Source organism: Ixodes scapularis, unplaced genomic scaffold, assembly GCF_016920785.2.
Source record: "Ixodes scapularis isolate PalLabHiFi unplaced genomic scaffold, ASM1692078v2 PGA_scaffold3__209_contigs__length_174095766, whole genome shotgun sequence".
Lineage (NCBI taxonomy): Eukaryota > Metazoa > Arthropoda > Arachnida > Ixodida > Ixodidae > Ixodes > Ixodes scapularis.
In genome coordinates this window covers 55,028,733-55,043,731 of record NW_024609868.1, presented here as the reverse complement: position 1 = coordinate 55,043,731, position 14,999 = coordinate 55,028,733, and the positions used below count along the sequence as shown (strand labels likewise).

The 14,999-nt window shown below is 48.0% G+C and overlaps 1 protein-coding gene across 1 annotated transcript; it reads right to left on the bottom strand.

The window, feature by feature from the left end:
- Positions 1-11,713: 11,713 nt before the first annotated feature.
- Positions 11,714-14,393, bottom strand: LOC8025903 (innexin inx2). The gene has a single exon (XM_029975434.4). The coding sequence runs from the start codon at positions 14,048-14,050 to the stop codon at positions 12,965-12,967; it is 1,086 nt and encodes a 361-aa protein (XP_029831294.1). The 5' UTR covers positions 14,051-14,393; the 3' UTR covers positions 11,714-12,964.
- Between the last annotated feature and the right edge of the window lie 606 nt (positions 14,394-14,999).

Sequence of the window (14,999 nt, the reverse complement as noted above, 5' to 3'; positions counted from 1 at the left end):
CAACAAGCTAATAGTAAAGAAATTTAGTCCCTGAGGCATTCTGCAAATCTCCACTGTCTTTAGGTTAACCTCAAATTCTGGAGGTTATCTTTCTTTTTTTCTCCACGGAAAAATATAAAATCAAACGCATGGCAGTTCTGCGGTTCCAAGGAGGCACAACGTGCCACTTTTTGAAAGGCGAGTGAATCGTGAAGCTGTGGCGACTGAGAACTTCGTGAGTCATGCCTTGATCCGAACATGTCTTCGGCGAACGTATGCAGCTCATAGGCCACATTGCGGGTCTGCTCGGAGGCGCTTTTCCGAGAACGGGCCATCCCCGAATTGGCCGAAATGCATCGGTGCTTTCGATGGACATCTTCGGAGAGAGGCGACTGAAAAGGTTGGTCAACGTTGCGACCGTCCTGGGCGTATCGAGCTACCAACTAACTAGCCAACCGTAACCAAGCCCAAACCCAGAAAAGGGCAACATGCGCATATCGGATCCTCGCCTGGTCACGACTTTGGTGGTCCTCCCAGTGATGCGATTTAAAAGGTAATTCTCCAGGCTTATTTTCGTTACTACACTAAGCTTAAGCCGTCGTATAAACATTTGATAGCAGGTGGGAAGTAGCACTCATCTTGAATGTGCTTTGAGCAAGAAAACTTGACTTTTACGAAGGGTTGTTGCAGTTTTTAAATGGCAAATTTAAAGGGGTGCGGAAATGAAATTTTAGAGCCGATCTTTCTGCATAAATATGGGCTAGGGACAGGCACCACCTCGGAAATATCAACATCGCGCTGTAAAACATAGGAGGACGAATTTTAAACCTAATTAAACGATTTCAAATTCACATCTGGTGGATGGTGGGAAAGTTCTCGTGACATCACTTGTGGCATAGGAGCAGCGCCGTTCTGCGGCAATACGGCGTGCCGGCAGAATTAGCCGAGGCCTGAACGCATTTGCAAAGCCTTGGCGGAGAAAGCCAAAGCTTAGTTGGCCACAGTGAGCTCGTTCTCGTTGCGGCTCTTTGCACGACACGACCCGAGCATGCTTCTGGCACGGCCAGTATTAGTTGCTGCGAGTAGCGAGCTGACGTTAAAAAAAAAGATATGTTTGAACTACGAGAGTGTCAGCAAGAGCCACGCAAATACCGTTCACACTCGGAGTGGACACGCGCGTTTGATCGAAATGCTGGATTCGCTCTGCTAGACCGCGTTTCGGTACGCGCTTCTGGACCGATCTTTTACGATTGCAACTCGATACTGACATGACACTCGGCAAAGAGAGGCTGGACCGACATCGCGTAGCTCCCACGAACTGCTGTAGCTCGACAGTGACGTAGCGTCGTGTCAGAATAAAAATGGCATACTAATAACAAAGTGTACATACTGTGTTGCAAAGGTAATCCGTATGGCGTTTATTTGAGCTCTATATCACTCAAAACAAGGAGATAGAGTCAATGAGAGTCCCTTTTCAACGACAGCGTTCGTCACCGCTGTCTCGGAAAACAAGGAGATCGAGGTGACAAGGGAAAAAGATTGACCTTTGAAATTTAGTTCAGGGATCAAACTATTCATCTGGGAAGGGTCCACAAGAGTCGCGTGGGCATATTCCATTCAACAGGCCAGCCGATCATGGGCAGACGGTCTTGGCCAAGGACCGCCGGAGCAACGGTGCGCCGAGTCGGTGTTGCTGCTATAGCAGCAACACCGACTCGGCGCACCGAATATATAGTAGGCCTATAGGCCTACTATATATTCTGCCGAGCTCACTTGGTCGGTAGAATCGTGGGCGCTGTAGATCTTCTCGGGTGTTTGTGGATCCTGCGTTCTTGATCGTCGTGGTCTGTTTCAAGTACGCCTTCCTTTTTCCTTGCTGGTTGAAGTCGGGACGCACGAGAGGAGCACGTAGAAAAATAATTGCCCGTTGGTCGTCGCTACCAAGTAACTGAGCGACGCTGTCGGCCATGTCGATTTGATCGTAAAAAGTGCGTAAGACGGCTTCGGAGCTGTCGTAGGATTCTGTCGTAACCTGCGCAAAAGCTACGACAATTTCGTTTCGAGAATACGGGTTTTCTCTCAAATTTGTCGTAGGCACTTTTTTCGTCGTGAGTTCGCTTTGAGAATCCGGCCTCAGAGCTGGTTTTGTCAGTGGTGCCGTGGTTGCCGACTTGCCGTGATGCAGCGTGCGTGCAGCCCTTGCACATCTCAAACGGCCACGTTGTCGCAGGTCGTAAATCGTCGACGCGCCACCAAGTGGCAACGCTCGTAACCACATTATCCACGCCGTAGCCTTTCCCGTCTGGCACAAGTGACGTCACGAATGCGCCCAATATTCCAAGACGCATCGCGCTCTCCGATGGCTGATTTTTGAGCGCGCGCCCAATCGGGCCCCTCAGGGTGAAAAATATAGCCATCCGTTCGAAATATAAACGCGCGATTATGATTTACGGATATCATTGATCATATTGAACCTATTTCTGACCATAATAGGTGTATTTCAAGTTTCGCTTCAGTATCATCTTAAGACCTGCGGCCGGGCACGTAGAAAGGATTTCAATTGGAAGAGGGGGGGGGGGGGGGGGGGGGCGGGGGCATTCCCATGACAAAAAGCTGTATGAGGGGGAGGGGAGAGGAGGCCCCAGCAAAATAAAAAATTTAAGCCCTCACCCCCCTGGCTACGTGCCTGCCTGAGGCATTTTGTTGGCCTAAAGCGCGAAACACATGTACGACGGAACTGTCCGATCCGACGTGCGGACTGCCGGAATGACCTTGGGGGGGGGGGGGGGGGGGGGGGGGGTTTCGTAGCATCGGAGAGAGTTGAAAACTCTCGCCTCCGACCGTCATATTGCCTGGTCGGACGTCGGATCGGACGGCTTCGTCGTACATGTGTTTCGCGCTTTATTGGGACTCCAGAGGCCTCGTTTCTCCTTGGAAGTGCTGCAAGGACGATCTTTCGAGCAGATAAACAGGAGCCCAATAAGTATATTTGTACTTCCCCTCTATTTGTTTTGTCTGCTATCGCGGGCATGCAGACATCCTACATTTTGCACTCGCAGCATCCGCCGGGGACAAGAAGTTGCGAAGTTGCGAAACAATCTGTTCCCGTAAGCTCCGGTTTTTCCGTCACGTCACACTTCTGCCAGAGTCGCGAATACCTGGATAAAAAAAATGCGTCAGACACCGCTGTTTCTCATCAAACTATGTGCAAGAGAACTCCGACGGGGGTTCTGGCTCGCGTCATTTGAAACTAGAATGATGTCAAGTGCGCCGCCCCCGGAACCCAAAGTTGCACGGATTGCCAGAAAGCGGAGTAATGACTATCGTAGGCGGGAAAGAAACACCCGATATGGCAAATGTGCTGAACTTGAAAGATATGGCGCGTGCGAAAGTGTTGGCGTCCTGAAAAACTTTGCCCTGAAAAAGTGGCTTGCAAATGACTTCGGACATCTACGTTATCTCCCTTCCTATTCATTTCATCTTCCGTGGCGTTTCTAGTAATCGTCATTCCCAGATTAGCGAACCCGAGTATCGCGTTCCTTTTCCTTTCGCCGCCAACTCCGCATTGGCGGAGAAGCGGTCACGTGCGCAGAGCTGGGTCCCACGTCATGCGGCAAAGCGGCCATGCAGGCGCCGAGCTTCTGACGTAGCATGTTTCTCGCTTGGCGTTCGCGAAATATGCATCCTACACTAAAACCGCACGAAAAGGAAGGTTCCTTAACCATTGAATATTATGTGCAGCCACTAGGAACAGTATAATCGCGTTTTTTTTTTTTTGTTTTTTGTTTTTTGTTTTTGTATGACGTGAGCGGGAGCTGGAGACACGGAAAACGGGCGCATTCACGGCCGCGCCAGCCGCGCCTGTCTCCCGCAAAAACAACGATCGCTTTCCGTAGGGCTTGAAGCTAACATGTACGCCCTGTGGGCACTATGGCGATACTCTGCTCCACAAGCGGAACATGTACTACAGTTACTCTAAGCGAGTACCACTACTTGCGGTGGCTGACGTGAAACCTAAGGGGACTAACCACTGCATGTTTGTTTCACAAAGAAAAAAAAGAAAGCTGTTTGTAAGTTTTCGCAAAGATATTTTTTTTAAATTTAAATTGTATTTAATCGCGCAGAATTTGAATTATCTACGATTATAGTAAATAAAAATAAAACCCACGGGACATCCAAAATGTCTCCATTATCCCTGTAGCCGTTCCCTCAAGTGTCAACATGTTACCATTTCTGTAGCTCAGCCAGGTTGAAAGAATAATGCATGCACATTATCAAAAATGCTGACATTGACGAGAAATTTTAAAAATGATATGACAGGTCCTTGGGCTCTATAAGGCGCTTGTCCAGGGTGACTCCGAATTACGCTCAAAAACTGTGTAACCGTAGAATTGGTCAAAATTACTGATCATTAGGTAGCTGAAGGAACACCGTTCCCATGATTCCTCGAGTGGGGGCCGGGGCGCTTGGCAATATAGCAAATGGTCTATTATACCACGTAAAAGGTGATGTGGAATATTTGAAAGGGAGTTATGGAGCAGAGTTTCACTTTTGGCAATGCCGCTCTGTGTATGAAATCGGATATATCCAAGCAAGGTTAGACGTAAAGCAACGCGATCTGGGTAGGTTGGCGTTGGGAAAGCGTAGTAAAAAACCGAATCAGGGAAAGCAGAGATTACAAAGGAGAGGTTATTGGACGGATGTTATAAATCGAGGGAAGAATGAAGTTTCGTGGAAAATGGTAGAGATGAAGGTTTGTGCTTAGCAGCAATATAAGCGTCTTTTGCCCTCTCCGTTGATCACGAATTTAATCGGAGATTAGTAAATTTGAATTAGAACGTTTCTCTATGTGGCGCAAGCCGCCACCCATTTTAATGGGGTTCAGCCGTATCCGTCCATTCATCCAAACATCAGTTGGTGTATAACTCCGTTTCACCGCAGCCGATGCTACGACCCGATAGAGCCAATCAAGAAGCGCCAAAAGTGCATCGTCATGGCGCTCCTTTGTGTGTTTACTATTTCCGGCTAAATCAATTACGCAAACAAAAGAGAGCAGGATCACGACGATTGCTTTATTTGGTTATAGCGAGCGGACAAAAGACGATGAGCGACATAACGACTACCTTTTACCACCGCTTGATATAGCCTTCACAGTGCTAGGGGAAGCCAAGACCCACCGGTTCTCCTTGCAGTGTTGATGCTGGGAATGACGCTGCGGTATTCGATTTGAACTACTATTCGCACACCCCTACTTCGAAGGCTTCGGCAACACTTGGGCGTCTCGTGAGCTTCGAGCGTGCACGCTCAGCCAAAGCACGACGGAAGGCAAAGAGCGCATGCTGAAGGAAAGAGGCGCCCTACAGTTCTCGTCCTGCCAATGATTATCAAGGTGTATTTGATATGTCTATGGGCAGTTTTTATAGCAGACCCATGTGGGATGCGTCTGTGGAGGAACACAACAGGGAGTCAGAAGTGGGAATCGCGCCGCGTGTGCTCTTTTTCTGCTTTCCGTGCAACAAACGTGTGCCGTCAAGAAGAAAAACGTGGGAACAGCAGCTGGGAGCTTATCTTGTCATTCCATCATTTCCCGGACGGTTTCGTGCGAGTCTAACGGAAAATGCCCTTCTGACCGTCTCAGACTGCGTTGTGGTTAACGTGTCGGAGCAATACCCTCACTATGGAGTTTTGGACGTGGCCTTCAGGGGCGTTTTTCGTTCTTGCTCTCTTTCTTGCTATACCGGCGTGTAAAGTTATACATCATACTCGAGGATTGACGGAGGTTGTCATAGACGGATGATCATACCGTAGAGGGCTTGTAATCAAAAGGAAAGCTGTCGTCTTTCATGACACATTTTTGAAACCTTCCTTCGTAACCATGCAGTCTCTTAAAAAAAAAATGAAAAGCTAAAAAGCTTTTCGAAAAAAAAAAGAGCCAATGGTTGATATTTTTTTGTTTGTGCCTGCTATATACAAATGTCGCAACGTCTGACCCAAAATAATCACTAAACACAAAAAAAGAAAAAGCGAAGAAAACAGAAGCGATCGCTGGAGCAGCACGCCATTAGCGGAGTTTTCGTAGATCGTTCTCGCCTTCCCGCAACGCCCTCCGCAACCCTCTAGGATTCCCGGAACACTACAGTCAAGGCTATCGGCGCGCAGGCGCAGTAGTAACTTCTTCGTTGCGGAGGGCTTAGCAGAGGGGGAAACGCGGTTTACGAAAACGCGCCACTGCGCCATCAAAGGACCATCTCGATTCTCGCTTGCTCCGTTGCTTGCGGAAGTAGTCGAGCGCCGAAACTTCTGCTCTTGGAATTCCAAGTTTGGCTTCTAATTTTTCAAAATCTTCCGGTGGATTAGAAAGGGGAATGTGTGCAGAGGACCATCAACGTGACACAGTCTGCGTTCCAGCCTTTGACAATGCAGAAGAAAGACCCCCGCAGTAATACGAGCAGACACGAGGAACCGCTTGAGCCGACGCGACATGACCGGCTTCATACGTTCAGGAACGTACAGACTGCCACTTATTGTAACGTAAGACGTTGGCAATAAGCGGAGTACTATGCATCAGGCTGAATTAGCGTGACCCTCCCCATAACGGTCGTCAGGGGACAAGAATTCGGCCCATATCGGCTTCCATGCTTGGCAGCTTCTGGACATGTGAGCGTGCAGGCTGCATTGTTCACCAAGGCTGAAGTGGTTTGAAGGGATAGTTTCATCGGCTTCGGGCGACGGGAGAGCTTCCCTGAGATGGGACTGGTTAGGAGACAGGGTTCGTCGCTCTTCTGCCACCGCCATGTCCGTGCGTACTACGCGAATAACCGCGCGGAAAGTCCACCCTTGTGACAGTGGCATACCTCGGCAAACCTCACTCATGAGGGCCCTCACTCACCCTCACTCACCCTCATCCTCACAGGTGAGGTGAGGGTGAGTGAGTTTCTGAACCAGGAAAATTCATGAGTGTGAGGGTGAGTGAGGGCCGTGAGGGCTGTGAGGGCGGTGAGGGCCATGAGGGCGGTGAGGGCCGTGAGGGCGGTGAGGGCGGTGAGGGCCGTGAGGGCCGTGAGGGCCGTGAGGGCGGTGAGGGCGGTGAGTGGCGTGAGGGCTATGAGTGCGTGAGGGCCGTGAGGGCGGTGAGGGTGGTGAGGGCGGTGAGGGCGGTGAGGGCCGTGAGGGCGGTGAGGGCAATGAGGGCCATGAGGGCGGTGAGTGCGTGAGGCCCCCTTCAGATCGAGCATCTTTCTCAGCAATTTTGGTGTTAATGGCGGGTTGTTCTCCAGCTTTCCCTAGATCGACATGAAGTGCTGAGATCGGGTCCGGCTCGAAATAAGCAAGCAACTCGGAGCAATTCGGATACGTTTGAAGCGGCTGCATCCAATCAGGGACGCAAAAGTTTCACGTGATACCTCGTGCCGGTGATTATGACACCGAAAGACTTGGTTCTGGTTTGAAATCGATCGTTTTTTGGAAATAAACTGTTTCAGAAAGGTGCATTAGCATTCTTAACGAGATTTAAATGCATAAAAACACGTTTATAACGCGTAATTGTGTCTAAATAGTGCAAGAAAAATAAAATTTTATGATGACGATGGCAAATTGCAGCAATTGGTTGCTGCGTGCGATCGCGGGCGGCCCGTGTTGCTGGTGTTGCGACGTAAAGTTTCTGGGCGAAATCGCCCCATCTGAAGCTGGCCTGAGTGGCGTGAGGGCCATGAGTGCGTGAAGGGCGTGAGGAGTGTGAGGGCCGCAAGGGCGGTGAGGGGCGTGAGGGCGGTGAGTGGCATGAGGGCGGTGAGTGGCGTGAGGGCCGTGAGGGCGGCGAGGGCGGTGAGTGGCGTGAGGGCTATGAGTGCGTGAGGGCCGTGAGGGCCGTGAGGGCGGTGAGGGCTGTGAGGGCCGTGAGTGGCGTGAGGGCGGTGAGTGAGTGAGGGGCGTGAGGGCCGTGAGGGCGGTGAGGGGCGTGAGGGCCGTGAGGGCGGTGAGTGCGTGAGGGCCGTGAGGTTCAGTGAGGGTGAGCGAAGGGCTGAAGGTGAGTGTGAGTGTGAGGGTGAGGGTGAGTGAGGGGCTGAAGGTGAGTGTAGCTGTGAGGGTGAGGGTGAGTGAGGGGCTTAGGTGAGTGTGGCTGTGAGGGGGAGGGTGAGTGAGGGCGACCTAAAATGCCGACCTCTGCAGTGGTACCCTCTGCTGCGTTTTATTTGTTTGTCAAGAATTATTAAGCAAGTATACGGCAATAGAGAAAGCGGAGATGTGTGCCCGGCAGCCCTCGATTTGATGTCGAATTCGCGGAAGCTTCCTGGGCCTCAACATTCACATACACTTCTCCCAAGATTTGTTGACTGAATTAGACAACCACCAAGCATTAGCATCATGCGATCGCATTTATACAGCAGAAAAAAAATGCATGATGCACGAAATATATATGAAAAACAACTTGTAAAAAAAGAAAAGAGCTAAATTCACAACAGACTGTCCGATGCTTTGTATCTCAAATAAGCGCTCGTGAAGATAATATGTACCTATGAAAAGAAAATTGAACAAAAAATGTTTTCGTTTAAAAACTATGTGACGTTAGATAGTACTTAGCAACTGTATAACAAGTTCCATGCTGAAACAAGTTGCAACGTGAAAGTCACATGATGAATTGCATGACCAGTTATTATCACAAGCCCTTTTCTCATAAGTGACTGTATCGCGGAGTAGATTAAAAAAAAGAAAGAAAACAATCTTGGGCAGCGGAGTCGGTCCGAGAAATGTGGTCAGTTCAACGATATAAAAAGAAACAAAAACTAGAACACTAATTTGAGGCGGTTAACACAAAAGAGCCAGTGGAAGCCCGCTATTTGGCTACATGATCGCGGCTTTTTTCCAGTACACTGCACAATTCTAATAACGTAATAGCTTCCTTCTAGAACAGTCGACCTAAAATTTCTACCAAGTTTCGTTTCCTTTTTTCGTGTCTTTTAGTGCGCCGAACTGCCTTCTCACCTTCAAAGAGCTTCGACAGAGCGTCGGGTTCAGGCGAGCTTTTTTCACACCCGAACCCAAACGTACATTGTTTTCATATGCGCCGTCCGCAACACGTTCAGAACTAAAAAAGAAAAAAACAAAACAAAAAAAAAACAGTGTGTTTGCTCAAACTAGCCTGTTTGCATAGCGGGAACCCATCTCTTCGAAATCTCGGTGTCGAAGTGAAAAGAGCAGTAAGCGGGAAGAACAACTGCGACGTGCGCTGTTCGTGCAAGCCGACGGCTACACATGAGTACGGCATCGTGCAACAGCATGAGTCAGTTAATTTCGGTGCCACGAGGATTCCGCACATCCGCGAACTACAAACAGGAGAACATCAAACCGTGAAAGCTACACTAATACGGTCAGGGCAAATGAGTTGTACGGCCAGGGGGACATAATCAGATTTTTTTAATTTCAAATTGTTTCAATTAGAAACGTGCTGAGCCTCATCAAAACCACTAAGTGAGTAAACCTGTGAAACGCGTGGGAAGCGTGATGTTGCGCCTAACAGTTAGCACTCCTCCAATGGGCTCAAGGCTGCGGGTGCGAAAAGGCGCTCGCGCGGTTTTTCCGCCTCGGAAACAGCCGCGTTTTCGCACTCGCACCCAAAACCTTTCTCAATGTTAGTGTATTAGTGGTTTTTGATGACGCTCATAAAGTTTGTGATTGTAACCATACGTTTAACTTTACTAATTAAAAAGTTAATCAACAAGTTTTACTTAATTAACTGTCTCATAATGACGATTGGTGATATACAACTGTCTCATCATGACGATTTATCGATATATAACTGGCTCATCATGACAATATATTATGTCCTCCTGGCCGTATAACTGACCTTCAGAGACCGCTAGGATTATCCAGCTTTCACGGCTTTAAAAAAAAAAAATTGTAAAGCGTAATAAGCACCTTTTAAAATGCCAACCATTCCCGATTTATGGAGGCATTTCTAAATATATTAACTCTAGGATTGAATCTTCGAATATTTGTTTACGTTCCATGTTTGTTCATAGAACTCTTGGCCTCATATGCGTGATATAAGTATTCATACTCTACAAACACCACGTCCTATAAAAAAAGAAAGAAAGAAAAATATTTTATGTGGCGCGGCGGTTTTTTTTTTAACACTATCAGTGCATTGTCGTTTTTAAAGACACCTTTATTTTTATTTTCATTACTTTTCACTAGAAGCCGAACTCGTGCTTTCTTTTTAATTGAGCGTTCTCTTTTGACTTAACGTCTCCAGTGTACCAAATGTAATATATTTGGTTTATTTGATCGTGCATTAATTGTACTGGTGACTGTGATCTGTTTTGTCAACTGTAGCAAGGAAAGGCGGGATTCTTGTAAGAAATGTACAGGGTATTGTGTTCAGATTTGGAGATCTACATCCTCTAATGTGGGAACAATGACCAGCATCACGGAGTTAATGTCCTTTTAGATAATTTTTCGGCCAACAAAGAAGAAAAATAAAGTTTCACATTTTACGCCAAATCGTAATCTTCACTGCCCTGCTTAACAAGAAGAGCAGCAAGTCACGAAATAATTACAACACTCCTTCTTGTTCGCAACGTTTTGTTTCGCACGCGGAACAAAATAAAGTGTGAAAGTGTGTTGCATGCGCCCCCAAGACAAAACAACAAAGAGTTACTACAAGATAGGAGATGCCTGCTTCGTGTCACGACCGACTCCGTTCCATGGTTAGCTATACATGTATAATTTCGTTACAAGTCCGAGCGCATGCAAGGGCTAGGACACACACAAACACGAACGAATATATTATAGCGCAGGGTGACAGCGCATTCACTTGAGTAATCTCGTCAATGATAGCACACCTAAAGTCACTGGATATCCACAAAGTTTAAGCACACCCACAGAACGGCTACAAACGTCGTGACTTTATGCTTTCAGCTACACGATTGGCGCTATCTGCTCGTAGCACCGGCTGCGCTCGGGTCTTGGGGTGAAACGAAATACGGCAGGCAGCCCACAACATGAGAAATTCACTCGTTTTACAGAACTCGGTTAAAGAACCATTGAAAATCAGGTGGGAACTAGCACAAGGCTCAACACGGCCGCAGTTTCGGGCCCTACTGAGTGGGCCGATCTTTCACCGTACGGGTGACATCTGCTGCCGTAAGCCCCTCAACTCTACAGGAAGACAGTCAATGGAACCCGCCGGGGGTTCCCAAAAGGGCACGGCTTCTTGAGAATAGCGAGAAGCGGGTCAAAGAGGGTGGGATGGGGAAGAGTAAGCAAGAAAAGAAAAATATATATACGGGCAAAGAAAGCCGAATACTACGTCCGCACGGAGGAGCCCCATTCACCAAGGCAACATACTTCGCCGTTTCCGGTTCCTGCATCTGGTGTGCGTCCGTGCGCGTATGTTGATGCAAAAAAAAAAAAAGACAATTATTTAAGACGTAAGGAGAGCAATGTGGGCCACTTTAGAATAGATGCGTCGAGTTTATTGCACTAAGTACGTCGTCCACTTGAATTAGACAATTCTAATCATTGCCTTCTGCAAGCTGACATTCTTGTTAGGGAACACGTTCTTGGCATGCGCATTATCTCTCCTCTCCAAAATATCAGAGACATCGCTCATGCGACCCTACTAGCCCAGTGACTCAGCATCTCTCGCCCTGTCGATACGTGCTCGAAATGCGTATACTAAAGGGTCGATGTAAGTGACGAGGTAATAAAACTGTGTCGTAAGCGAGGAAACACATTCTGCATATAACATTTATTCATAAAGAAGGACATCCAGACTTGCTCTTGCATTCTTACAAAAACCAGCAAAAAAAGCAATGAGAAAAATAAAAAGAAAATCATTATCACACTATCTTACAATGTACCTTAGGTAGTAAAAAAAAATCCGTTCACGTACGCGTAAAACGACAAGAAAAAAAAAGATGAATAATAGTGGCAGTCTCTTCCTGGTACAGTTTAATGATACGCCAAAGAAAGAAAAAAAAAAAAAGGGACAACGAAACAAGACATCACGTTCGTACATTCCTCTCTACAGTAGTCTACTGCAGGTTCACAGCACCGCAACCATCTTGCATTGCATTGCGCCCTAAGCAAACACAAGTACAAAAATATTCCGACCTCTCTCCTGGAAACGAGCAACATGACAAAATGAAGCAATCATACGCGACCGCAGACATAACACATGAGAGGATGGCGTGCGACATGGTCTCTGTGCAACGTTAAATAAGAGACGAGTCGCCACGAAATACGCTGGAAGACGTTGGATTTTTGTTGCTTTTGCCAAAGGCACAGAGTAAAGGTAGACTTCTAAAAAAATATATTGCCATTCTTGGTACCTTGACATCGGGCAGAGTATAGGCGAAGCGTTGACTTGACCAAAATGTTTTTGCTCGAAAGAAAAATAAAACAAAAACAACACACTGCTTGCGTAACTACGTATAGTCACATTGCATGGTTTCTTTTCTTTTCATAAATACCCTTTGTTCTTCAGGCTTTGCATAGACAATGAAACGTGTAAGAGATTCACAAAAATAGTATCAGCGCTACATCGGCTGGTCCCGCGCTGGATAAGTCAGATCTCTTCATAAAATTGGCACTTCTATTCGCTATGCTAAATGCAAAACGCTGCACGAGAAACAACATAACCTAAACTCTGAGACAAAGAAAATAACGGACAAGACTCAGGGTTTAGATTGTTTGCCAACCAGCTCGCCTGCAAACTTTCGCTCCTTACGAAAAACAAGACTGCTGCGTGTTTTTTTACCAGCTGTTTCTCTTCTTATTTCTAGCAAGTTAGAACAACGAAGACAAAATTGGACCCTTTCATTTTTACTCTTTCATGGAATGACGTGACGGAAAACTTTAAAAGCCCTAGAAGTAGAACAAAGAAAAAAGACCCGATGCGGATTTGTTGCCTACGAGTAAAAAGGACAACGTCATGCATGCAACCTCAAAAACTACCTTCATAAATCGAAGGGGGCAGTGCGTGTTACGCGTTGTCAAGACTCTTGTGGTCGAGGCGACGGACGTACTCGTTGATGAGATCTCTGAAGTTGATCGGGTCAATGTTCTTGCAGAGAAGGTCGAGCACAAGCCAGTCTCCCAGCTTGCTGCGGTCGCACACCCTCTCGACGTAGTCCTTGTTGGCCAGCTTAGCTCGGTTTCGAAGAACAATGAACCTCACCCTGGGGATGAAGATGATCACCGCCCGGTATATGAGGACAACACCGGACATGATCGCCAGAATGATGAACCAGAACCAGAGGAAGACGTAGATCTTCTCGTTGATGATGTTGATGGGCAGGATGCACATGGCATCGTGCTTTTGCACGTCTCCGGAAGAACCATACATGTGGAAGGTACACTTTGTTAGCCTCGGAAAGACCTTGATCATGGGGTCGTACCGTACGGACCAGTCCCACTCGGTGAACTGCAGCACCTTGGAACCGTAGCTGGAGAATTCGCCGCCCAAGAACATATCCATGAGGAACATCTGGCCGACAACATTGACGAAGTTCATGACCTCCGCCGCCACGTAGCCGTAGAAAAACAGGTTGTGGTTGTTGAGGTTGATCGACAGGTACTCGACCAATAGCTTTTTACTATTCTCTTTCGCCTCTTCGGGAAGAATCGGGTTGTTCAGGCCCAAGATAAGGTTCTTGACGCGTCCTCCTTCGATGGCCTTCCAGAAGTAGCGCGGTACGTAGAAGAGGACCGCTTGTAGAAATAAAACGAAGCACACCCACTGGTAGTAGGCATGGTATACACGTTTTTCGCCCGGCGTGTACTTGTCCACACCGGGGTAGGGCACCTGGACACCGACCTTTTTGTGCCAGGCGTCTGTGAGTGAGAAGGTCGTGTGGATCCAGCAGAACGTATCCAGTAGGTTCGGTGGCACGGCGTCCTTGGAGATGCAGTCGATGGGATCACCGATGTACTGCCTGCCGGTGACCAGGATGCTGAAGGCTATCAGGATGCACACCGTCGCCTTGTAGTGCAGTCGGAACACATTGTTGTCGATGATAGTAAAGTCGGTCTTGAAGAAGCCCTTCAAGTTCCCGAAGAGCTGATCCATGTTGGCGTTCGGTCCGGCGAGTGCGCCTCGGCTCTTTCAGCCACTGACTGACACTTGTGGCTCCTCCGAGCCAGCACAGGCACACTGTTCCGTTCGAGCGGCGAGCGCAGAAACTTGTTTCTCCCTCACCCACGTGGCAACTTTGAGCCAATGACGTTGCAGGAAGGAGGCGGTGGGGAGACTCTTTATCCTGCATTGGGGCCCCAGCCGCGTAGTCTTTCACTATTTGGCTCGTCGACGTTTCTGAGAGAGGAAAGGGCGAGGGGAGACTGGCTGGCTGGCGTAGCTGGCATTACGGCTGAAGGCATGGATGCAGCAACCCCTCTGCGAAGCGCGAAAGCCCTTCCAAGCCAGCTTTTCTGGGTACAGAACAGTCAAAAAGATTTCCGTAGAACCGGATTTACTCTTCCAACAAAGGAGGGGGAGATTTTTTGCCTACAAGCCCCACCATTTATTTATTTATTTATTTATTTATTTTGACGAAAGGGTTTGCCTAGATCGGGGGCGCGGGATTGTTCAGTATGCATGAGGTTTCGCTGAGTGATTGTGCGATGGTCATCGCTGGAAAGTAATCGGCACGCCCATGAGTCATGCGAAATGAGGGCCGTGCGCGCCGTGACCTTGCTTCTTGGCTTTATCGTCTGTGCTGATGGCCGTTGTCATCCCGGGAGCTGTATTGTCGTCTCGTGATGTCCGAAGGAAGCTTCGACGATCGTTCTCTTGTCTTCGGACACCGTCTCGTTTCTTTCCTCGAGTTCCCTGCTGGCATCATCTCTGCAGCAGTGGTTTCCTTCTTCTAAAATTAGCCCATGGCCGATATTGACAAAGAAAGAACATAGCCGAGACCCGCAGCGTTCTTTTTTTTTCTTGTTTTTTTTTTTTTCTTTTAGAAGTTGCTTCGGACGCAGTTTCCGCGTTGTCCAGATCAGATAATTTTAGGGGGCCGTTT